The 26651-nt window shown below is 42.7% G+C and overlaps 1 protein-coding gene across 1 annotated transcript in view; it reads right to left on the bottom strand.

The window, feature by feature from the left end:
* gabbr2 (gamma-aminobutyric acid (GABA) B receptor, 2) overlaps positions 1–25556 on the bottom strand; it is a 172353-nt gene extending 146797 nt beyond the window's left edge. Inside the window, exon 1 of the mRNA XM_070846971.1 lies at positions 25242–25556. Within this exon, the coding sequence (XP_070703072.1) occupies positions 25242–25556 (315 nt within the window). The remainder of the gene's footprint in view (positions 1–25241) is intronic.
* Positions 25557–26651: the final 1095 nt, after the last annotated feature.

The raw sequence follows: 26651 nt of genomic DNA, 5'->3' as shown, positions 1-26651 counted from the left end.
AAGTATACTCAGTATATATATAAATAAATATATGTTTAGCATTTTTAATGTAGGTAGATCATTTTGACCTGGTAATTTTAAAAGTAGCTCGCAAGCTGGAAAAGTGTGGGCACCCCTGGTGTAGGGTCTAAAAACATTTTCTCCTACAAAATAAATTACACCAACAATAATTTTTACTCTTAAGAAACTAGGAGAATTACGTGGTTTAAAGTCTTGTAATTCTTCGTTCCGCACCATGCTTCATTTCAAGCGATGCAGGGCAGCGTGTCTTGACAATAAAATATGTCATGGCATTTGTGATACCTGTGCGGTTGCTCTTCTTTGTTGCAGGGCAAAGGTTTGAAAAAATGCTGATACTGTGTTTTGTTGCTGAGAAACAATATTAGTCACACAGAAAGAAGTTTACGGCTCCTTGGGGGACAACAACCAGCACTTCTTTAGGACTACTGATGACATTCTGTATGGCCAAACACTGGCAGAGGTTTAAAGATAGATTTTCTTTTTCTGATTTTGTTGGCATCCATGCTTAACTCAGTGCTTTTTGTTTCTTTGCTGTTCATTTTGGGTGATGTGATGGATGTCTAGTTTCTAATAGGCCACCTACCTTCATTGCAACCATATGATAGGCTGTTCATGTGATGCTTTTTAATTAGCTCTTTACAGCTATGAGTCAGGTAAAACAGATTGCTGGAGGATTGCATTGCATTGTTAGCAGTGCAGAACTTTTAGGCAATGCATTAATTCTAGCACTGCATAAAACCACAGTATTTTTATTCCTAAATGCATTTTGCACTGTAGTATAAATGAAGTAATAAAACATTCAAGTCTGTGTGTACTTCGGACTGTATTAGAATTTGTGTGTATGTGCTTAAATGCTTCCTATTTGCTATGTTAATGTGATTCAGATCATTAGCGTTAGACAATCACACGATGCACGCAGACTGCTAACACAGCACACAAGCTCCATTTCTGGTTCACTGAGTATTCATGCTTTCTAGCCTCCTGCAGTGTTCTATGGTGTCACCAAAGCAGGTCTCAGTGAATGGCAAAGTCGGCCACTGGCACCTCTGTACAGTGTATCTGACCACATCATGCACACTAAGTGTGGATGCTCGAAGAGGCTGTCTAATACAGTATAGCTATTCTGGCTGATGGCGTGGATGAGTTTGGGATGATGTGTGTTTGCAGGCTGGAAGCAATGGGCTCTTGTGTCCAGATTGTAGCGGAAAGAACAGCTTACAGCAGCTATGATGTAAAATCAGTACATGTTGGTGTAGCAATGAATGTGATGGTTTTCAAAATGGCCCCAAATCTCTCAGACCATATTTGTGTGTCAAACAGGATGGCTGCACACTTCACTCGTTACAAAAAAACAGCAAGGTCTTAAAAGCTTTTCTCAGGGGAGCTACAATTAGACGCATGACTCATTATGCAAAGCCATACAAGCACACACACTGGGGCATAGAAAAGGATCAATAACGATCTCTTCTTTCACAGATCATCACAAATACAAATGTTTCAAGTGAATAAGGCCTCAGTGCGTTTGTCTATAAGCTCATGCACCTGCAGAAAACATGTCTTTCTGCCTCCTATTAGACAATAAGCCAAAAAAACTTCAGTCCATGTATCCAGCGCAGTTTGTTTCCACTGGTTTCATCCTGTTGTCATCAAAACTTTTCAGCAAGATTGACGCTGCCTGTCACTTCTGTTTTTTCATTGTAAAGACAACCAAATGTCAACATTAAGAGAATGATATAGCAGAAAATAGACTGAAAATATTGAATTACAGCACAGACAAATGATTCATGGTCTACAATCCAGATGTTACTTGTACATATGGCGGAATTGCCCCAGGATTTTGGCAGCAGGGAATGTACACAGAAAATGTCTAAAAAGAAAAATGATGCCATTTTCTACAGATGCATGAAACTTCAACTGAGCTGAGGATGGAATAGATGGAAAGCACTCCGTTTTCTTTCAGTCAAAAACATACTGTCACCATATGAACACAAGAAACTAAGTGTTTGCCTCTGCATATATTGAGGAAAATACACAGCAACGAAATGAACCAATTACAGTGAATAACACTGAAAAACAGACTGTGTGATCTGTCTCCAATTTAGACTTTTCCTCACTTTTCAGAGTAGAAGGAGATAAAGCTCTGACAGTGATGTGTCCTGACATCCCCCAAACGTAACCTGTGTCTGTCTGTATGCGCACATCTCTGTATGCGCACATCTGTGTGTGTGTGTGTGTGTGTGTGTGTGTGTGTGTGTGTGTGTTTGTGTGTGTGTGTGTGTGTTAGCTTGTGTGTGCCTGTGTGTACATATGGACGTGTGTATGCAGTTTTGGTTTATTCATTTGGTGGTGAATCACTCAGCTCTGGGGGTCCCGGCTGACTTCCTTTCACCCTGCCAACTCCCACTGATCTTTGCCTCCACTCTCTCTCAATCCCTCGCTTCCTGCCCTCCGTCTCTCTGCTGCCACGAGAAAACACACTGAATTCTACAAAAACACCAACATTTCAGGAATTAGAAAGAAAAAAAAGACGTCCGATACATGTAAAAGCATTTTGGCATTTTATACGAGGCTTAAAAACATGATCGTATCAGAGGATATACAGGGATCAACACTGAAAACAGTTAAACTAAATGTATTTGGGGTTTGAAAGGTGGAATGACAGCTGTAATGAATACCATTACTTGTTCAGGAGGGCTACCCTGCGTTAGCCATTCTGTAAACCCAACAATCTGCTCAGAAAACATTTTCCCACCCCTGTGTAGCCCCTTTGGAGCAGCCTTTTTGTGGCTTCGTCACAACCAACTGACTGCTCCAGTCCGACATTGCTAGTGAAACAGGATGTTTTATCAGGCAGGGCCAGTGGGGACTTGTACTGTCTGCCCTCTGATCTGTGTTCCCATCAGTTGGGCCAAGCTGCTGGACTAATGGGCATCTGGGCAGATATTAGAGTGTTGTGCTCTACAGTTCCCTGCTAACTTAATGAGAAAGCACTAGTTCCCTGTACTCCTCCTGACAGAGGAGGCAGGGAGAAAAACATTGAGGGGAGAACCGGGGGAGCGTTAATTAGAGGAGGGGAAAGAGAAAATGCAGAGAGGAGGAAGACAGAATGAGAAGTGATGGAGAAGATGAATTCAGACCAGAAGGGCTAAAAACAGATAAGTGACATAAGAGAGGATGTGACATGCAGCATTGTCACACACCACCTCTAAACAACTGAGTCGTGATACTAATTTATTCAAACACAACCAAGATGATCTGGCACTAAGCATACCATGACAAAGCAATGAGATGTATGCACCCATAACAAAAATGACCAACATCACCCAAACCCAATATCTCTGGCCTCAAATCTGACTATCCTCTTCAAGCTAAGTTGGTCAGGTCTGTTGAATAAACCAGTGCTGTGACTCTAAGCCCAGAAGAGGGCCATGCATTACTGCTATTAAATGTTAAATGCCTTGCAGAAGGAGCCTGGACTATAAAAGCAGCAGCAGCACTTGGAATGGGAGGAGAGAGGAGGGGGAGCTGGCTCAGTTTGCTCTTCCTCTCCTCGGCACAAGTGTCAGCTGCGCTCCCCGTCTTTTTAGCCACTGGTGTGGAACGGGGCCCTGCTTGTCAGGGGTTGGAGCAGCGTGGGAGAGGAGTGTGTGTGTGTGTGCGTGTGTGTAGGTTGGATTGGTTTGAGGGCTGTGTGTGCCTAATTCTGGATGTGTGTGTGCTGTAACTACAGCCTCAGCTACCAGAAAAGGGCCCTTCTGGCTGGGTTCAGGTGCTTGTCCAATCTTTCAGACTCTGTGTTTATGTTTTGTACTTTTTTCACTCTTTTTTGCTTCTTTTTTGTCCTCCTCTGCTGTGTGTTTTCTCTCTTTCTCCATGTGGCTCTGGGATACTGACTGAGTTAATGAAACTTGGGACTAAAACTTGGTAGAAACACACTTGCCTCCCTCCTGATAACTGTCATGTTTAAGTACAGCAGGAGAGATATTCTACCATCTCACACACGCGCACGTGAACACACACACACACACACACAGTGAGGCAAAATGGGCATATGCACAGATACACAACAACAAACACAGAGCAAATTTACAATTGCAGACACACACACACACACACACACATACACACTGTACTAACAATCCCAGCTCATTAGAGCTTTCCTCTCTCTTGGCCCTGCAGGTTAAAAACACTTCATATTAGCCATGCTTCAAACAGCCATGCTGGAGAAGGATAGGGGAGAAAACTTACAGATTTCCATTATTCATGTTTTCATGTATGCCGCAATTTGCCCATCCAGCATATTGCATAGAGAGAGAACATACATTGTATGTTCTTTAAACACACACATGGGTTTAGATGAAAGAGGAAGTCAAGTGACGGCACAAGGAGCCACTGACATAATGTGTATATACGGCATTATATGACAGGAAATATAAAAGGAAAGCCCAATTAGACGTCAGTGCTGCTACAGGGTATGGACGAGAACTGAGAGTGTATGTGTACAGACGCGCACGTTGTTTAAGAGTGTATGCACACACATTCAAGTGTGCCTATTAGAGTGTCAGGGGTAAAGCAAAGAAAGAGAATTAAGAGATGATGTAAAGAGGCGCAGGCGAAACAGAAGAGATGCTATATTTACACTGTGCTGCACGCAAGCACTGCTAGCCAGGCTGAAGAATGAGGTTTGAATCAGGGCTATAAATAAACTGCTACTACTGTACTTATGGCAGTTGTGAGCCAAATGAATAGGCTTGACCAGGCAAGACAAATAGGGCTGTCAAATGAGGAGGGGGAAGACCCTTGACTGCAGGTTCTTACAGCTACTGCTCCCCAGGGGAGAAAATCCGGGAATATCCTTTCATGTTATGTTTGTGTAAAGAAAGTCCCGCTGATACCCCATGAAAAATAGAGTCGTTCATCTCTCCGCGTGGATTTGAAAGCGGAGAAGAGGTGCGTGAACTTAAACCCACCCTGAGCTGTTCAGGGTGTATGGGATAAGTGATGAAGTGGGAAGAAATCTTGTACTCAAAGACCCTCAACTCAGTTCAGACATCAAAATGGAAATCCATCACCAGTGGCAGGTCATAATAACAACTGGCCCAAGGATAAATCTCTAGCTGACTTTGCTATTCAGGATGAAAACAATAGTGCTAGTATTTGAGTATTTTTTGAGTGGCACAACAGAATGAAAGTGTGCAACATTAGCAACAAAATCTACAACTGATTTAGATGAAACTGATCACCAACAGCAAGAGAAATGTTGCAATAGGCAGCAGAGGGAAAAAAAAAAATGCATTTATTTATTGAAAATATGCCACCTTCTATTATCAGCCTTCACTACAAACTGCAGCTGCATTGCATGTGCAAAGCTGCTGGTTGCAATAATATGAGCCGAGTGGTAGTTTTAGCCTGTAGAATTAAGTCATATCTCAGCTGTGTGAGAGGCAGCTGTGAGTAAGTGTGTTGTCAACAGCTTCATTAAAAGAGAGCAGGACATTGCGACCTCCACTAACCCACCAGGCTCGTCCATCATTACCAAAACCCCGCCTCAAACGGTTCCAAACGAACACGCACAATCTCGTGGATTTTAACTGACAATGGAGACCAAACAAGTTCTTTTCTTCCTTGTGTTTTGCTGTATTTCTTTCTATCTCTCCAATGTGTCTGCACAATTCTCTCTCCTATTTATTCTCTTGTAATCAGCTCTGCTTTGCTCCCTCCTCCCTCTCTTCTATCCACCCTTTTCCATCATCTCATCTCTTCAGCTATTCTCTCTCACTCTCTCTTTCATTCTAAACCATAACCCTTAATCTCGCCGAGAGCAAAATCAGCAGATTAGATGGGGAGTGACTCTCGCGACTTTTCCAAGCAGTTTAATGTTCTGTTCAGAGAAAGTTAGAAGCAGATTAAATCCAAGAAATCTCTTTTTCTCCTCCCTTTTCAATCCTGGCGCAGGACTGCACACATGCAACAAGCAACACCAAATCTTCCCCGGTGCCTGCTTTCTGATTAAAACATCACATTTGAAATATTCTGGATGTAGTTAGATTTTTCAGTCTATAAACATATACTCAATTTTTAATCCTTGTGTGAATCCATTATTCACATACAGTCACTGGAAGATTTTGATAATGAAGGATTGAAACAATTCATTGTGTCTTCAAGCAAACACAAAATCCTGTGTAGTTTTGTGTGTGAGTGTATGTGTGTATGCTGTGACTTAACTGTTAAAAGATATGGGATAGAAGGTTTAAAATATTCAGTGATACTAGATTTGCAACTTGCGTTTATCCTTAGCTTAAACAAACAATGCTTTCCATACACGCTGGAGCATTCATTGCTCAATAAATAATGCACAGTTTACAGAAATTTGTCGCAGTCCACTTGTCACCACCTACAAAACTTACACTGGAAAACCCATTAATGCAGTCACCCCTCCAGCTGTGACACATGTGAATAAAAGAAGCATTACCTAAAAGGCATCAATTCCGTGGGTGTGTTAATCAATAGTGCAACAAGTGTAATGCATAGTGGAAGGAGAGACAAATATTTACAGTGACACCCCAGAGAGGAGTGGTGGCCTGCCATCATGATGAAAAGGGCTGCTTCCACTCGAGGGTTAATCAATCTGTTACACAATAATCAGGGGACATGACAGCACCAGGGTCCCTGGCTAAAACACAAGCATCCTTGGGCGCATAATGATGATGCGTGACAGAATATTTTCTCCGGGCTGCCGTAAGCTGCACACAGCAGTCATCCATCACAAGCAAGCAGAGGGTAGAGGTAGTGGAGACAAGGGGAAGGAGTGATGGGGAGGAAGAAATTAAAGAGGGAACGAGGGATGTTGTAATACAAGTCTGGGGGTGTGGATTGCTGGTTGCCTTGAGGATCAAATAGCAGGCATGAAGGGTGATGGGGAAACGGTGGTCTCAAAGAAAAGTGGGCTGTGCGGCAAGTGTGCATCTTCATGGGTAAAAAAGGCAGGTGTTTCTATGGGAACCCTGTCTGTGATTCTGTATTTTCCTGCATGCTCTAAGCACACCGACATATGTTGTACAAACACTGAAGAGAACACGAACGTACACACACAGACAGGTTTCCTCTGGAGATTAAAAAAAATCTCTTTCTTCCCCTCTCTTAATTTTTCTTTTTCCCTAATCCTGTTGTGCCTCTCTGCTGCATTCTCTTGTTCTATATTTATAATATATTTTTATATATTTCTCTACTGAATCTGAAATGCAGGATTTATTCATTTACATACTGAATGTATTCCCTCTTTTCAGTGACACTGAGCCTAGGTGTATCTGGTTTCCTTTGATCTGACTTGAGATGTCTCTTGATCTAAATGAGACTGGACATCATTTAGAAAGGACCACACCTGTCAAAACAGTTCCACCATTCATGGTGCATTTCAAAGCAAAAAACGCTCTTTTCCAACATCAACACATATCACAAATGTAGTATTCATATATAAAAGTATCCGACTGTTGAAAGCAATGAAGTGCGTTCCACTGTACTGAATTGCATCAAGAAAACTAATGATGTTACTTTTTAATTAGATTGTTTGAAATCATTGATCAAAGATCAGAATTGTGCTAAAACAATTACACAACTAAGTGTTTTTTAATATATACCTTATTGTCAGTAGAACCCATCAAAAGACCAAAACCAACAATGCCTCAGTCCCTCTCTTCCCTACTTCTGTCTGTGGTCGCAGCTCCAAGTGTTTTTGCTGTAATGAAAGTAGCTATAAATCTTTAAAAAATGGGTCACAACTATAAAGTTTCATTTCTTAGAAAGGCCAAGTACATAAAACAGTGTTACTCAAACAGGAGTAAACATTTGTTGTGGATTATTTTCAGATCCAGATTAATGTACATTTGGTGACACACTTGATTGCAGTAGTGAGACTGTATATGTGGGATTGACTCCAAAGTGTCTGTTCATCAGTACATGTCACCCAGTACAACAGTGTGGCTTGTGTGCTTTTAATCCTTTTAAGATAACAGTGAAGATATATGACAGAGAGTTATTAGAGCCTTTGTCTACACAGGTTATACTTGGATCAAATTGTTGCTAGTTTTGTGCAAAGGAATATCTGGAAGCGCTAAGATGTAGAAATGGGCCTTAGACGGGGAAGTGAATGACACCTAAAGGACTATGACAGTACAAGGAAAGTCTCTAGCCTTCGGAGGCATTACTGCTTTCAGCTGGCTAACACTCTACCTGTACCCACAGTGAACAATGGTTACAACAACAACATGCTTTGTGGATGAATTCTGGCAGCAGTAAGTCAAGACTGGGTCTTGTTTGAGTGACTGATGGATGGAGCCAAATACAAAATGGGTCCTTGACAAAACCTGCTCCAGAGCACACATGACCTCAGAATTACAATGTCTTACCGTACCAGTGGGAACCAACCAAACAATGCAGGAGTGGCTTCAGGACACATCCATTAACATTAAGTTGTGGGGATACCTGCAGATTGCAGCTCTAAAAATGCCTCTCATTCAATCTGACACAGCTTGAGAGGTTTTGCAATGATGCCTGTGTTAAAGCCAAAAGCCCAGATCCAGTAGTAACCTGAGTGATGTTATCTCAACACAAACCTGAAAGTGAGTTATTCAGATTTACCCTTGTAATACATTTGCCGAAAAAGTGACAAATGTGCTTGTCGTTGTCACTGTAGGTTTTTGTATACATAGAGGATGTATGTATCTCTGTCTCTCTCTCTGTTGCACACACAAACAGTGTGTTACTATTCTGATTGTTGGTGGCAGATCTTTCTCTCTGCGTTTAATTTTTTTCCCTTTGATAAAGCCTGGGGAAGAAGCGCCAGCTCCGCAGCCATCCTGCTCACCCAGCCCCCACACCCACAGTTCCCGGTGGGTGGTGTTTTCCTCGCCCGCCTGCCACTCGCCCGCTACCGTGCCAAGCGCGACATGTGACAGTAGCAGCACATGGCATCCCTACAGTCCCGCCCCCTCCCACCCCAATCCTCCGCAGGCCTGTTTCCCCCGACTGTCTGAGAAACACCCCGCAACAAGCTCGGCACACTTGTCATGTTCCTTCTCGCTCCCAAGCCAGCAACCCCAAATGACTATCTCCGGGGCATGCATACGCACACAACTACACATACGATACACATGGACACATATCAGCGCAATTAAGCTCACATGATGACACACACTCGGATGCAGAGGTGTAGGTACACGAACATAAAGACACGTGCCTGAGAAGCGGAAGCTAGGTCTGTGCAGATCAAACCATTCACAGATGCAGAGATGTTGTGCCTCTGTCTGACTTTCATTGCACACACCTTTTTCCAGCAATGCTCTAACATCATTAGAAGGGGGTAAACATGCCAGGTTGTGTTCGTACCCGTCAGATCCAGCCGTCGTCTAGCTGTGCTTCCCTCCTACCTTTCCCCAAATCCTCTTTTCTCTATACCTTCTTAATATCAGATCTTTTCTTCGCTCCTCTTGTCACTTTTCTCCCTTTTCTTCCCATCCTCACCACAATCTCATTCTTGTTGCAGCCTCTGAATAATTTAGGTGCGTTTCCATAAAGAATATGTCAGGTCTCTTTGACTACTGGTGATTTGCACATAGAGCAAATATGTATGTCATCAACAAATGTTTCGCATCACAGCAAAAAAAAAATGTCCAGGGACCTTTGTGATACACTTCCATTTAACATGGGGATTATGATGTGAGGGACAGAGTATGTGTAAATAAAATATAATTTCCTTGGTGAGTTGAGCGGGATCTGAGCATTGAAGACGTTCAGTCTCTAGTGTCTAACCAGCTGTGTTAATATTTCAATTACCCTCATGAATAAATGAATTAAATCGGCGCCAACATTACTCTTGGTTTGCCCTTGTTGTGGTGGGAGGAAGCTGTGACATGACACTTCTGCCAAAGCTTTCTTTTCTAATGCATTGAGACTGGTGAGCTGTAGCTCCTCAGTGATTTGGGAAATATGGATGGGAATATCCTTGTCCAGATTTGCAATTCAGTTTTTTCATCATGTTTTATGTGATGATAAATCGTTTAGTTTTAATATTTCGGTATGTAATATTTTCTTTATTGCTACATCAACAATATTTTTTTTTGCACTTCCAAGGGTCACATCTGAACTCAAGCTTTTAGGGCAAACCATGACTGATCAATAGAGTTCAGTCAATAAAACATTTGCATAAAAATCAATGGGCAACACAGCTTTCAGCAAATAGGAGTCATCGTAGTTTTACAGTATTTTTTTTTTAACTTGATTTAAAATGATGACCTTGATGATAATTCTCATAAAAAGCTTCCTCAAAGCTACTAAAGGCATCTCAAGTAGATCGACTCTTACAAATTTGGTAAAAGATTCTAAATTTCTGGTAATAATGACACAACTAGTTGATCAACACAATCAGTGCAATAATATTACTTTGATAATCCTGCCTTTGTTAGCCTCCTTTCCAGGATTCCACGTTTTCCCTTTTCTTCTGTATGTAGTATTACTGCTCTTCCTCTCAGCTTTGCCTCCATAAATTGTAGCTTGGAATGCTTTATCCATCTGTCACAGCTTATTCCGTGTAGCATCAGAGACCAGAGGACCTTTCTTTTTCAGACGTCGCTGACATTTACATTTGCCCTCTATCAAAGAAAGAAGAATGGTCGTGACCCCGCGGTCCCCTTGCCATCGTTGTCACACATTCTGCCTTGAGGAACAACCGAGCTAACACCGATTCCCCAGTCGATGCAAAGCAACTGACAGCATGAGTGGGTGAAAAGAGCATGCACACAACATAATTTAATACAGCAACATTTTAAACAATATTTCAGAGATAATGTTTTTAGACATTTTTAGTTATTTCCTTTCTTTTTGCTGCTCTCTTAATGCATTATGACTGCCATTTGCACAAAACAAATTTTTATATGAAAATGTAGTTTTCTGTTTTACTCAAATGAAAATATTTCTTTATTGATGTTTATTTCAGATTGTTGACCTTGTGAAATTAGATTAAATAAATTAAATTTGTGACAAACACTATCAGCTAATTGCAATACAAATTCAAAAATCTCTCAGAAAATGTAAATTCCCCGTTGGCCCTACATAGAAAATAAAAAGAAAAGTGAAACAAGCCAGAGAACACAGTAGAGAGAAGATAGGATGCTGCACAGAGTGAGAGATGGAAGGCCCATTCCTCAAAATGTGATTCCAGTGAGCTGAAGAAGACGGCATGAAGGCCTTCTAGAAATCAATAGAACCTCCCCTGTGTGTAAGAGCAAGTCAACAGAGCAGAGAGCAGCACAAAGTCGGGGCCTACAGATAATATTTATGTTGAGGGAGGCTGCCAACAACCGCCAGGGACCATGTATAATTCTGATTCATACATCTTAAAAGCAGTGATCTGGTAAATATGAGGCATGTTCACTTATTCAATAAGAAGACATCCAGCAACAGGTCAGCACTGGAGAATTGTTTAGTATGCCACCTTTAAATATTCATGCACACATCCCGGGAATGTGCGTCTTGTTCTTTTTTAAGTTCAGAGGACGTCTTTGAGCACACAAAAACACACACTCATCCACTCATGTCTGCATACTTTTGCATGAGGACTGAGTGTGAGGTCCTGTGATCACAGCAAGACATTAGGACAGATCATGAGCATCAATGTTGTTAGTTGTGTTTAGATTAATCCAGTCAACAACATCCATGATGGATGTCTTTCGCACATACAATTAGCAGGTTTACCAACCGCATGAATAAATGCACAGCGTGTGCACACCGCCAGCTCTAATTAAAGTCCCCCTTCCACACAATTTACATATATTAGAAAGCACTGCATAGCCAAAGGGCCCTTTAAACATTTGTATGCCAAGGCCCAAAGGTGAAATGCAATTGCACTAATAAAGCCTTGTAAAAATGGCTTAAAACATACATTTTAGCCTTATTTCTGTTTTTGTCTTTTCCCCACAAGAGATCCTTATGGTTTTAATGGCTATGCTAATTGCTAGTGTTCCACTAGAATACAAATAGGGGTAGTAATTACTGTAGCATGGACTGTAGCTCAGTGTGGACAAGAGTTGATTTTCCATTTGCAAGAGCCTGTAAAATGAAACTGAAAAAAGTTTAAAGTAGCATTTGGGTTGTTTGGTAGATGCTCAATGCTAACACTAAAATTCTACACAAAATCCACTGCAACACCAACAATGTTGAAGGACCTTTGTTGGCGTCCATCCTGTCAGATTGAAAACAGCTAGCCTGACGCCATGTTGGCCAATAAACAGCTTGTTTGCAATTACATCAGCACAAGGTTGTGATAGCTCTGTCTATGTGAGTATAAATGTTGATATGAATACGCCTTAGGAGTAATGTCCTTCATCCGTCCAGATGGCCCTTGGAATTATCTGCTTACGTGGGATAATGAAATTTCACTCACTATCCAACTGCTTTGTATTGAATTATCATGATAGGCATCGTTCCTTCTCACAGCTTGGGGTGTCATCAGTCCAACCAGCGCTCCCCACTCATTGGGCACATCAATCACAGACAACTGAGGCAATGAAAGCTTACGAAAGCCCAATGACCATCACAGTGCGAAAAGCAGGAATGATACATGGCAGGGGTGTTCTTTCTATATTGTAAAATGTTTAAAGACAAACCGCCCATCACTCTCATGTCACTGCAAAAGCTCAATATACTGTGTACATTACTTCTGTGATTTAATTGCTTTATCTATCTTGTACTGTATAGTGTGCTGAGTGGCTGAATATGGCTGAGGATGTCCATTCCCCAGACGGTCTTTTACCTTGGAATTTCACACATAATGAAAGGGTTTAATAAAAGATGGCTGGCGGAGGAAGTGGCGGCCAGTATATTTTGGCAGCAGCGGTGAAAACCTCTGGAATGCATCCCTCAAGCATCCCACTGTGGCCATGAAACATCACATTATGGAAAAAATAAGAGACTGTGATTTAATTGATGGTATGCAAGTGATGAAATTCAGGTGCGGTTGAATCCATATTGTCAGCAAGATGCCCATTTTTAAAAAGCGGCAAAAGGGTGGCATCAATTGTTCTTGGATGTTTCCCAAAAGGAAGAATAAAACAGGCATTCTGCCATCACCCTGTTTTTAGCCATGAAATCAATACACACAGTTGGGCTACATGAACAGAGGAGCTGCTTTCTGGCAAAGACTGTTGTGCATTTGGACGGAGGCAAGAAATCAGCATGAAAGTAAGAGCATCTAATCATGTAAATAGTGTTATCCCAAGATAAGACCGTCTGAGATGAGGATTATTAGATTATACTAAATATATCCCCTCAGTCTCTATTCAACACGTCAATTACGATCCAAGATTTCCAGATTTCATGTTTTAAGAATTCTTTGGAAATCAATGCAACGGAAATGGTCGTTAATGGGCCGTGTTTTGATGTGCACAAGATAAAACTTGCACACGTAAATTGTCATGTTTCAAATACTTGTAGTCTCGTTGTGATGATCAGGGCCTCTCGAGGTAATGAAAAAAAAGTCTGGACAATGAGTCAAAAGAAGTTTTTGTCCAGGAGTGACATTTGTCCATGTCCCAAAAAATGCAACTGAAACAAAACAAAGACAGTTCAAAAAGAAAGTCATCAGAATCTTGTTTACCAAAAGTGTACAAGTTACTAATTACTTTCATATGCTAACACTTCTGCTCAAAATATTCTTTTTGACTGTTAGGAGAAGGAGAACATGTACTCTGGGACACAGAGAGCATTTCACGATCGCAGTCGCCCTGGTGATAAGGAATGAATTACTAAAATATTGCCCCCTTGAGTGTGCACTGTGGGGTCCTGGTACGTCTTGAGTTTGCAATTTATTTGTGGCACATTAAAAAAGTGATTGCATGTTGCAAATATCATGTTTTCAAAAGCCCAGCTGACAGTGCTTTTATGACAAGGCTTCAACCTACTGATCGATGTGAAGCCCAGGTGGAAGTAAAAGAACACAGTATAAAGTATAAACAGTGGTGGTTTGCGACTGAAAATTACAGCATGTATCAAGCCTTTTGTGAAGCAAACCATGAGAGATAACAGTCCCTCAGGGAGAACCAGGCCCTATGTATGAGTGTGTTTGTATGTACACACATTTTTACATGCATTTGTGTGTGTGCATAGCAAAAAAATAGACTAGTAAAAGGAGACAGCAGGCCAAGTCATACAGTAATTGTGCCCGCTTCTTCTAAAGAGGCCAATAAATGTCTCCTGCCTTACAGTAACAGTTCATTAGTCAGACAGCCGCAGGTCCCTCCAATCAGGACCCCACCCCATCAATCAGCTGCAGTCTGACGCTCGGTAATACTAACTACTCTTTACAGCCACAATTCCCGCTCTATAGCCTATAACATGGTTTGTTTAGAGATGTATTAAGCAAAGGGAAATGACTTCATTACAACATGTAGAGCAGCTGAGAGCAACATTTACGGTCTAGCTACTTCATTGTGTGATGGATTGAGTGAGGGTGTGTGCAAATATGGTTGTGTGTGTGTGTGTATGTGAGTGTGAGCGTGTGTGTGTGTGTGTGTGTGTGTGTGTGTGACTGTGGATTGGGGTTTGTTAGCCAAATGGACTTGGGACTGCTTAAAACCAAAGGCAAGCTTCTCCTGGTGTTCCACAGTTACACTGATACAATATAATTATGTATAATACAATATACAATATTAGCAAAATACATTAAATTGTGCTTTCTTTTCATTTATTCAACTACCCACCCCTGAAAACACACAGGCACAGACACACAAATAAAGATTAGGACTGAGCCACAGCAGATAGAGCTTGGATGCATATGATCTCTTATCATCATTGTACAGCCTTTTGTGATCGCATGTGGCATGATTGCCTGCTTTGGATGGGCATGACAGATGTGTATACTACTGCTACCGTGCATGGGCACTTAGGGAGGATGGCAGAGAGAGTGTGTGTATGTGTGTGTGTAGGTTACATCTGTGATTCTACTGTCTGTTGTTATCGCTCCTGGCACACAATGGGCTCACCAACTGCTTTCCGCTAACAGCCCCCAGCAATCATGGATGGGGAAGTGGTAGCCACTATGAGCAGGCGGCAAATGGACAAAGGTCTGATGTGTATCAGAGACTGCTGGAGCACAGAGCTGCACTGTGCTACATGGACACATGCTGGGGCCCCACGACCAGCAACAAATCACTATAGTTACACCTTCAGACAATCCATGTACATACAGTCAGTGTGTAGGCAGTTATAGCAGGAAGATACTGGAAAACACACAGAGGATTATTACAATGTTTGGCGGCCGCAAAATCTAAATGGCACACATGAAAAGCAAAACACGAACTGACAGTTTGTTTCCTCACAGCTGGATGAGCACAAAAGCATGAGATATTGCTCAAGGAAGCTTTAATGTATTAAATCCAACAGTCTATTTCTGTAAAATAATAACTGTGAAGGCTGTGCTTCCGACAGGTGCTCCATGAAGGTCCTTATCGCTGTGATTGAAACTGTGTAATCACCCCTTCAGCTGAGAATCTCTTTCTGGAGAAGGGCAGAGGAAAAGCACCAACACTGACATGTTCTGATATCCCGAAAAGCAAACCTGTGTGTAACACAAGTTTGTGAATGTGGAACTGCGTGAACGTTGTAATTTCTTACAGTGTCTGCAATGTATTGGACATGCCCATTTGTATAGAACAAACTGCTGTATATATTGGATTTGGTGCAAAATTTGACTTATATTATAGAATATAAATTGCTTGTGTGAAACAATGAGAAAGCCTCCATTACAGGGTCCACTGCAGTGTGTGCTGTTGGACAGTGGCTCTATTGAGGATGTGAATTTCAGGCATGGATGATACGTTGTACATGTGTAGAACACACTTGCAGTAGTTTTAACCAAAAATAGTGTGTGGAGGTGGGTGTCTTAATAAGATTTTAACCAAACTGGACTGGAAGTTGTTGTTATCTTATCACCTTCTGTTTTCATGTTATTGTAACCAAGAAAGCCGTTCAGTCTAAAGTAGATATTCTCCTGGATCTTGTCTGCAGCCACAACAGGTATGCATGAGGGTCAGGATTTTCCTGCGTGTGTGTGTACAGGTCAGCCTAAGTAAGTGTACGTACATGTGAGAAAGACTGTTGAAAAAAAGTGTGTGCAGGTGTAGGTGCTGTTGAGTAAGATAGAGACAACGTGAGAAAGGCCATTATTCTTCTCTGGCACCTGCCTGAGTCCCCACACATCCCCCAGCTGTGGCCATGACAACCAACCTGCCCTCTGGGAACAAGTGTTAAGTACCACTGACCCCTGGGAACAGGACACATGTGACAATCACACGCATTGCATGCTAACGAAATCAGGCAAATGCACACACACAGACACACACAGAGTCACCAGCCCTCAGAGTCAAACACACACTGTGCGTGTGGACATGCAAGCACCAGCATCAAGTCGCTTTCTCTTTATACATAAGCATAGTCATGCACATCTCATATACATGTGTACCCAGGTGCACACACACACACACTCCCAAGAAGCAGACAATGGTTGGCTCGTCTTTTTTGGCCAAGAATTACATGAGCTTTAATGTAATTACAGGACTGACAAGGACAGACTCTCTCTGCTTATTGCTCTGCGCTGGGCCCCCTTGAGAGCGACAGACAGGAGCATGCACAGAGTACTTGTCCAATCTCTAATGACAACGGCACACCCTTTCCACGATAATCCTTTCGTTTCTGTCCACTCACGGGAGAGGAACAGGGAGGCAGAGAGGTGAATGTCGTGTGTGAGCAAGTGTGTGACCGTGTGCGTGTGAGCGAGAGTTTGAGCGAGCGTGTGTGTGTGTGTGTGTGTGTGTGTGTGTGCACGTGTGTGTGTGTGTGTGTGTGTGTGTGTGCACGTGTGTGTGAGGGGAGTGGAAGAGTGATGAGCAGTGAGAAGAGCAGACAGTGATGGAGTCAGGGGGGAAGGTAAAAATCTAAGTATCAAAGCTATAATAATTCCTGGCAAAGGTGATATTGAGTAGAAAACAAGTCATCCTTTAAAAAGGTCAACTTGTGTAGTAGGAATTTGGTCAGGGTCTCTTTTTTTTTCTTAAAGATGAAAGGTCAAACACCATTAGAAGATGAGCAGTATTAAACATTTGAAACCCATCTCATACATGCAGCCTCTTTCTCTCCTCTGCCTGTGTCTCTCACTAACACTCACACACATATACGCAGCCTTTTAGTGTGGAAATTCTCCTGACATGCAACAGCAGGTCACCTCTCTTGGGGTTGGTAACCATAAGCACACAAATACGTATTTTCCTGGATCTTGTCTGCAGGAAAACTGAGTTCAGTTAACAGACAACAACACCACGAATATCATTCTGAAACCATTTACTGACCAAAACAAAAATGTTGAAAGAATCCTAATGCTCACGTCACCTTTGGCAGTTAGAATGAGTGATTTTTCAGTAGTTTGCAGTGAAACAAGCTATAGCAGCGGATAAACATTCACTGTGTTAATTGTCTGTGCAAATGGCTTGGCTGGGGATCAATGGCAGCTTTATAGATGCACCAGCAGTAGCAGCCAGACGGGCTGACTTAGTGTTGCACTCAACATGGCAGCAGCCATCTTGTCAGTATTTTCAGCAGCACTGAATAAAGATGGAAGATTTTCAGCTTCATCCCAGCTCCTGTCTATCGCTACTTCACTGTTGCATTTTTAGTGTTTTTTCCCCCAGTTTGTCTGCCGCAAATTCCATCTCTCCGCTTAAAACCTCCTCTGTTTCGACCTCCTGAAGTCCCCATTTTCTACCTCCCCCACCTCTTCATCCATCCTCCCACCCCATTCCTGTCTCCTGGGTGATTTCCCAGTAGGTGTCCCTCCCTCAGCACCACAGTACAGCCATGCGAATCAGAGAGTAACTGTTTGTTTAATGTTAATGGCAGCCAGATGCCTGGTTCGCCACCTTTTTGGAGTCATTTTGCATCTCGTTGACAGTAGAGTCTTGGAAAAAAGAAAGAAAAGATGAGGAGGGGGCATGCCAACAGATGTCTCATCATAGCATCTGCTGGGAAAACACAATAGGATGGCAGAAAGAAAGGAAGATTAAAATTTGACAATGACAGATTCATTTGAAACCTAATTGATTATCACAAACTGAATTCATTAAAGCTTTTACTACTCCAGTGTGTCGTCTGGTTATAATTAAGATGCAATGAATTCAGGGCAAACATGTGGAGTTTTGAGATACTGTATTAATCGTTTCAAGTGAGGCACATTGCAGGAAAGTATTTAAGTAGCCTATAGTGCCATACTATTATTGGTATTTTTATCTTTTTGCATTTTTTTGCACTCTTCCTGACACCAATGTATATTCTTTTCTGCTAGTTTGTCATTCATTTAACACAACGTAAGTGATGGCGATGACCACAGTACAGTGCAATGACCACACCGTGAGTGAGTCTGGGCTGACAATAGGGCACTTGACTGTACATTATTTCGTTCAATGAGCTAACAAAGAGCTAAATTCGATTCCAGCCCGTTGCACTAAGGCAGATTTACAAATGCAGGAAAAACACGTCAACAGGCAGATGGTAAAAAAAGATGTGCAGCGATGACAGTGACATCTTTAACCACAGCATTCTGGCCTGCTTTTTTACAACATGTGTGGGGTGATCCACACTCATGTTGTAAAATCTCGAAGAATCACATTTACCAGCCGTTAAGATATTCACATAAGTACCTCCGCCCACGCATCCAGTGTACAGACTATTTTCCATCCTTCCCAACCTCCAGCCGCTCTCAAACACAAACACTCATTTTGCCTGCTTTGCAGGCAACCAACGGGACTTGCTTAAGGTGCTTTTGAAATTGAATTCAGCCGTTGCCTCTCTCATGCGATTAGCCCTTGACTTGGTCAGCACAAGAAGGTCTGCAGGGTGACTGCACAGACAAGAGATAATGCCAAACACTCGCTCTTGCTCTATCAAATTAGCAACATACATATGATTCGGTCAAACATACTGTAATCTACTCCAGGAAAATGCAAGGTGCAAAGTGGAGAAAGCCAGAAGGCTAATTTGTTTTTGTCACAGTTGAACTCACCCATTGAAAATTAGTGCTCGGAATACCAGTGTTATATCAAAAAAAACATTGTTATTAGCACATTAGCAAGACCATGTTGCCCTATGGTCAATGTGGAGTAATGTACCAGAGAAAGGGAGCAGTCAAACTTGATTTATTTCTCGTTTGAAACTTAAGCACACACCTCTGAGATAGCGGTGATCATGTCTATCGTGGCTAAAAAAGCATTGGCGGACAAGATATGGGCACAGGGAACAACTTGTACTGAGCACAGCACCAGTGACAAAGCACAAATCCTAGGAGGTCTATGCCTATGTCTCTTTTTTTGTAAAAAAAAAAAAAAAAAGTACTGTATTGAAATGTGAACTTTGCATCCAATTCAAAGTCCTTGATTAAATCAAATTAAACAAACTACAGTGATGAATGCAAAAGTCACATTCACAAGAAAAAATAGAAAGAGATGTGTGAGGAAATAAACAAAATTGCATAATACCAAGAGAGATTTTTTGTCATGTTAAAATGGTTTCAGATGATTGATGAAAATTGATGTTTTTTGTAAGGCAGGGTTTCCAACTACTGCCTGTTGTGAGGGGAGGACAGGTGAGGGTGCCAATTTTGAACAAAGCAATCTGATGATACTGTGACTCCATCTTTATTGGAACTGAACAAGACTTCAGGTCTAACTGCTCAACTGACCACGCTGTCCTGACCTCAGGTAATGCTGCAGGGGTGCCAACTGAAACCGTCCATGACCATGGACTATGTGGAAGTGTGTGTGCTGTGTGTGTGAAGGGCAGGGGCAGGTTTGTGTGTGCAGTGGTGATTGCATGAAATCACACAGTATGTGTATGAGCATGCTCCCATGCATTTATGCACTGTATTACATGTGTGTCACAGTATCTATTATAAAGCCAGTTTCAGGGCACACAAGAGCTTTTTATAAGTATGGTTAATGTTTATGGTTGTGTTGCTCGAGCCCTCTGGGAAACTGGTGCCCTGACTTAGAGAAAGGTCTGCAATTAGTGCTCAAATTTAGTAACTTAATTAAGCCATGAACCGTGTTTCTCTGATTTTGTGTGAATCTGTATTTAAAAAAACATTAAAATCATATAAAAACAATATTCTCATGAATGTGTACAGTGATATTATTGATACAACACCACAAGATCTTGCAAGCCTTTAACTGAGCTAATGTGCATACCTCATTGCATGCAGTAATTGCTTTTTTTCACATGGCCATTAAACTATGTAGCCTCAGAGAAACAACGCAAATGGCATTACATTAGGATCCAATGAGAATTAAGAGGATGGCCATTTCCTCTTCCTGAACAGAAGATGATATAATCCTATTTCGGGATCTCCATCTCATAGCCCTACACATCCCTTTCTCTCTTGCCTCTCTCTCTGATTCTCCCCTGAGATCCTCTTCGTTCTATGAGAAGGGCTGCTGCACATTGATCCCCACTATCTGTGTCGGGTCAGTGGATACAGCCACACTCAGCACTTTCTGTATGCCTAGAAAGTACCCAGGCTGTCACAGGCTGCTTTTCCCTACTATCCCCGAACATTCGCCCTCTCCTAGGGAGCAGTGACAGGCAATCTTTGTTGACCCCCCTGGGTCACCGCCTCGGCGCTGAATAGATGTCAGATATTTAGATAATATGTGGCGTACAATATGAGACCCTGACATATAAGATGTCCAAAGGCACTGCTTCATTTCGCCCATGTCACATGGTCTTACACAACAGCTCAAAGGTGAGTTGCAGTGTGTGAATCGAGATAAGATCAGTGAAAGGCACTCTGGGATGGTTTTTTTGAATAAATATACAAAAAAAATCACAGTACACTATAAACACATAACAGTGAGTAAAAACAAATTTCTCCTCAGTGCTAAAAAGACTGACAGCCCTGAACCAGCTGGCTTTGACTTAAGACCTATGCTTAGCAGCATCCTGACCTCCATTATGGTAATGACTTCCCACTGCAAACCTAACTTCTTCTGACAAAATGACAGAATGCCTTATATATGCTCAAGGGGGTGTTCTTCCTCCTGTGAACAAGTGTACTGTACGGTGGTTTCAGGCTTGCCAACATGTGCACAAATGTGACATGTTGCAGTGCATGTAGTCCTCAGAGTGGAGAGGAAGAGAGGCATTTCATATCTGTGTGCAGTATCACTGAACATACAGAAGGCCACTGCTAACATAATCCCAGGAGGCCCATAGAACTGCATGGATAGACAGTCACATACTATAAATACCTATCTGCATACTGTGTCAGGTGCACTGTATATGGGCAAGATCTGTATCTCTAACTGCAGACTCTGTGTCTTTGTGGTTGTATTGATTTGCTTTTAAAAACACGTGTCTTCATTCTTCCCTGACAGCTAGAACATAGGAAACATGATAGCAAGGGAGCATGTTACCTGAATGTATATTAATTAAATTCTAGATTCCCATTCTACTGCTGAAAACTAAAGGTGTTGGATCGCTGCAGATGCACGGGTGGTCGAGTAAACTCTAACAACCATTTGAACGCAGGAAAATGATTTCATCGAATTTGAAATTCACAGTGAATAAGGGGTCATTGTCTTGTTCTCCAGCTTGGTTAAAGTTGAGGCTGTTTACTGCCATTACAAAAGGAAACTGCCTGCGCTAACACTACCACAAAAACAACTCTGAGCTCACCTGCTAGCTGGTCACTCAAGTGAATCAGCAGATGCACTGCCAATTAACGCGACCGTGTGAATTCTTTAAAGTATTTTTCGATTGGTGCTCATGGGTTTGCTTTTAAATTAATTTGAACAAATTATGTGTTAGTTCTTATTGGTTCGTACTTGATTTTTTGGAAAAAGGGACAGCCCTAATTGATGAAACTGTATAAACCTAAATGTGTGTCAGGGTTGGTTACAATGTGTATCTATTGTCTGATGTGTTTTTTCATAGCTGAGGACAACACAGCAATGAATTCAAAACTACCACAGTTAAATACTTTAAATATTCTGCTAAAAAGTGATCTTTTCCCAGAGTGGCTCCTCTCAAGGGCCTGTCACACATCCTATAAGCCGGTGAACTAGCGTAGCTTAGCCTAGAACGCTCTCACTGCCCAAAGTCTCCCTTCCATCCTCTTCCAGTGCTTCCTGTCCTCTCCAAAGCTTTGATCAGCTAAGCCTGCAGAGTTACAGTATCATTCCTCGGTTACACTAAAACCCACACTCACACATCTAGAGCTGCAGTGGAGGACCAACTCCTGCTCCAGCTCTAAGCCTCCCAGTTGATATAATCCATCCTGCTTCTTTTCTACCTGCAATGCTCTGGTTTTAAAGCAAAGATGTATTCTCATCTGCGACGGCCTCGGCTGGCTACAATGCGTATATTGCTGAACCATTTTAGGAGTCCAGCTTTGGCCTGATCAAACCAGTTTCACACCAGCCCGCATTAGATCTCATCTCCAGGCGTTCCACGTCAGGACATCTGCTCTATTTCTGGTAACTGCTTCTCCAATCCTCCAACAGCCAACTACCTCACTGTAGCAGCACAGCCTCAGCTCTCGGGCCCTTTACAGTGGGACAGCCCCCAAGTGCCTCACCATCCCCATCATCAGCAGCACCACCACCCAGCTCCACAGCACCAGGGGATGGACTGGGCCTGCCCTGTCTCTACCCATGGCTCCACCGACAGGGGATAAAGGGATAAAGAGTCTCTGCTCAGGGACTGATTACTTACATCTGCCAGGATAAATCCCAGTGCCCACACATTCACACAGACACACGTGCACAAACACCACACAGGCACACACTTGGCCTGCTAGCTGCAGCAAATGCACTGATGCATGCATTGTTTTTTGACATAAGCATGTGGTATGGGAGGAAGCTGTGTGCTTGTGTGTGTGTGAGTGTTCACGGATATTTATTCATGTGCAAGAAAAAAAAATTATAGGTCAATAAACATACAATGAACACATGTATGGTAAATTGTTAATAGCACAGCCATCACTTACTTCACATTATTGCTCCTACAAACATGTCAGAGGCTCCAAAAGCAATATAGTCAACACTAAAGCAATAACCCCGTCCTAGGCAAAGGTCTAATCCGCCCGTAAGTGTTCAGACACTCAGAACACTTCAGACCGCTTCATCTGATATGAGCAAACAATAATAGTTCCTCAAATCTTAAGATGTTATTGAAATAATGTTTCTCCCTCTTAAGTCTGACTGTTTCTTTGTTATTCTCTGCAAATATATAATAACAATATTCTGCTGCTGTAATATATTGCCATTTGCACCTCACAGTGCTCTGTGTTTTCCCTTGTTGACTTTAACCATGCCAGGCTGTGCCAGATGATTTCCAATAGTTTGTAAATACACTCTAAATTGTTGGCAGGGAGCTTTTTTCATAGCGTTATTAAAGCCAGAGCTACCAGGCAACCACTGCCACTAATCCAATAATAAAAAAGGAAGTGTGCTGACTATATCTTTAAGCATGCATCTGTGCACTTCCAAAAACCAAGTATTTTGTATAGTGTTAACATTAAGGTTTTAGTATAGTATAGAATAGAATAATTTTATTTTGACATTTCCAAAACATGATCAGAGCTTGAATTTTCAGCTGGCCTGTATACAAAACAAATGTCAAATACCATGGGACTGGCAGTGCTACAGTGTACTAGAGTTTAGCCTTTGACCACAAAGTCATCAAATAACACTGTTCTCATGAGTTCCCATTGATTGCCAGTATTAGAAAGCTGGCATCACTATCAGACATTCCCAGCGAGCGGATGTCAGACTGGCCCACTGACCTCTTGCTTCCAGCTCATCTTTCTCTCCAGGGGAATAGAAGGGGGGGGGGGGGAATCATAACTCTCATAAGAGCATATTAATCCCATGGTCTGAGCGCATGCTGCCTGTGAGGGCTTACCTCTGTCAACAGAGATGTGTATGGTCTTTCAAACGGACACACCTGTGCAGTGTACACTGAATAAGTACAGGAATAAACCAAGAGGATTACTGCTATCTCAGGCACAGGAGGAAAAAGTTAGTTGACGTTTAGCTAAAACAAATCTGGATGTACCTAAGACTAGAACACATTTTATAAATACAGTTATTTGATTATTAAGTAGTGGCATTTTGTGCTTGTTAAACAGGTTTGTCAAACGATCAACACCCTTACATGTTGGCATGGCAACTGTATTGTGAGGCAGCTTTAAACTCCTCACTTGCACTGCGTCCTCAAGAGCAAGGAAATCAGAAAAAGCCTGAAAGGCATCTACAAGTACTGTTGACTGATTCAAATACAGCAAGTGTAAACTAATTATGGAGAACACGCCTACATTGTCAAAACTTGCAGAGATTTAGCGATGACTGCGCTTCAATAGGACTTCGACTGGAGTGGTATATTATTGTTATCGAATAAACAGATGTTAATTTAGAGCGTGAACACTGAGTGATGCAGCTCCTTTTAAGGGTGCAAGTAGTCAGAAGAAATCGTACATCCAATTACCGCCATCTTCAGGCACGATGAGAGGCAGCTCTTTCATCGTTAAAAGATACGCTAATTCGTGACTAAAAATCTTCATAGCGCAAAGCCACCGAGGTTATACACACGTTTTATAAAGTGGTGACAACAGAAAGGCCGAATGAGCCGTCTTAATGCAAATGTAACTGAGTGACGGCGATGACATTTGTATCATCAGGCAGCCTTGTCATTCCGTTTCATCCTGAGATTGCGGTAACCACTAAAACGTCCAATATGGGGAGAGCAAGTGAGAGCGGCCGGGCCGATGCAGTGCCTCATGGTGCCAGGTTACAATTAAATGCACTGTCAACGACGGGCGACAGCAGCGAGACGGAGCGCTAACGCCGTGTTGTCATTTGGAGACTAAAAGTGATCGCAGTTGACTTTTGCGCAATGAAAACACGCTCACTAACATCGAGGCTGCACATGCACCAAACATAACAGAGCCCAGCGTTTCCTCTTGGACGCACAATGTGTGGAGCGCCGCGGGGCAATGCGCGCTATGCACACGTGCGCACACGTGCGCACACGCGCATGCACGCACGCACACACAGGTTATATACAACTGTTTTAAAACACCTGAGACAACCAGCTGCAGCTTAGGGACAGGGTTTATTCTGTGTGTTTACCTCTGTGTCGTAGATTTTGGTGATGAGTGAGAACGAGTACTTCTTGGACTCCCGTATGTGTTGGATGGCCAGTTGGACTGCCGGCTCGATCCCCTGGCTGATGCTGCTCATCAGGGCCGACTCGTTCATGGGCATAAGAACCATGATGGGCAAGTTTTCCCCGTCCCTGGCGAACCAGCTGTTGTCCTGTCCGTGTTTGGTGCGGTCGTTACACACCTTGGCCAGGGCAGGGTGAAATAGCAAAACAGAGAGGAGCAGGCATCCCGTCGGGAGGAACATCTCCCAGCCGCTGCAGTCCCTCCGGGCTGGAGCCATGCTACCGTGCAGGGTGACCAAATGAGATCCCACCGTGTCCTCACTGTTTGGGCATTGCAAATTCGGGCTCGTCCGGGATGCAAAGACGCCCGCCCGTCAAGGAAATCGTATTTCAAAACGGAGCAGACACGACAGCCGCAGCAGCCCCTGCAGTGGGCAAACTCGTCGTATGGATTATGACTGCAAACTGAGAAAAAATATTTCTACTCTATAGTGCCTCTGTAAAAATATTCCAAGGGCGCAGAGATTCGCGGTGCAGAGGGAGAGCTATTGCCACTCGGTGTTCGTCATCCAGACGATCTCCTGTCAAAGCAGCCCTCAAATTCAACCAACCTTTTCACCTTTGATTTGAACCACTTGTCTTAAAAGCACAAGAAGGTCCTGAAGGATGCTACGAAAACGGGGAGAAGATCACCGTGAGTGTAGACAGGAATCAATCACTTTCGTTGACAGTTGTTGCGGATACGAAAATCACCTCCGAAGTAAATTCCCAGCCAAGAGATGGCAACTGTGGGCATCCCAGCCAAACGCAGCGCTGAATCTGACAAATTAGGAGAAAACGAAACGATACGGAAAACAGACTGAAAAACAAATAGAGGTGGTGCTGAAAGCTTGACCGCAGAGGTCCGAGGGGGAGATGTCGACAGAGTCTGCCTTGACAGCCTGTGGGACTGGGATGCTCATCTCCGATGGTGCGTCAGAGGAGCGCTGAAGCCGCTGCTGCTGCTCACCGCGCGCGCAAGAGGGAGCAATGGATGTGGAGGAGGAGAGGAAACGAGGGAAGGGAGGGGGGAGGGTGAGAGGAAGAGGAGGAGGAGGAGGAGGAGGAGAGGGATACAACAGCCTGGTGGAAAGGCTGCATAGGCTTTATGCAGGGCAGACTCATCAGCGGCTTGACAGCCAAGAGTGATTTACAGGGCTTTTAGGAAGCAGACGATGTTTCAGACATGGAAAAGGCTAGTTAAAACATGCAGGGCTGTATACACGTGTACGGCTCTAGTATGCTGCACATCATACAACAGTCACATCAAACACCCTTCTCACAGCTATATTTTTAGTGACTCATTATAAATGCTTATCCTAGAGGATAGTAAG

The sequence above is a fragment of the Pempheris klunzingeri genome, chromosome 16 (assembly GCF_042242105.1).
Source record: "Pempheris klunzingeri isolate RE-2024b chromosome 16, fPemKlu1.hap1, whole genome shotgun sequence".
Lineage (NCBI taxonomy): Eukaryota > Metazoa > Chordata > Actinopteri > Acropomatiformes > Pempheridae > Pempheris > Pempheris klunzingeri.
The sequence above is the reverse complement of the archived record's forward strand: the minus strand, read 5'-3'. Positions and strand labels throughout refer to the sequence as shown.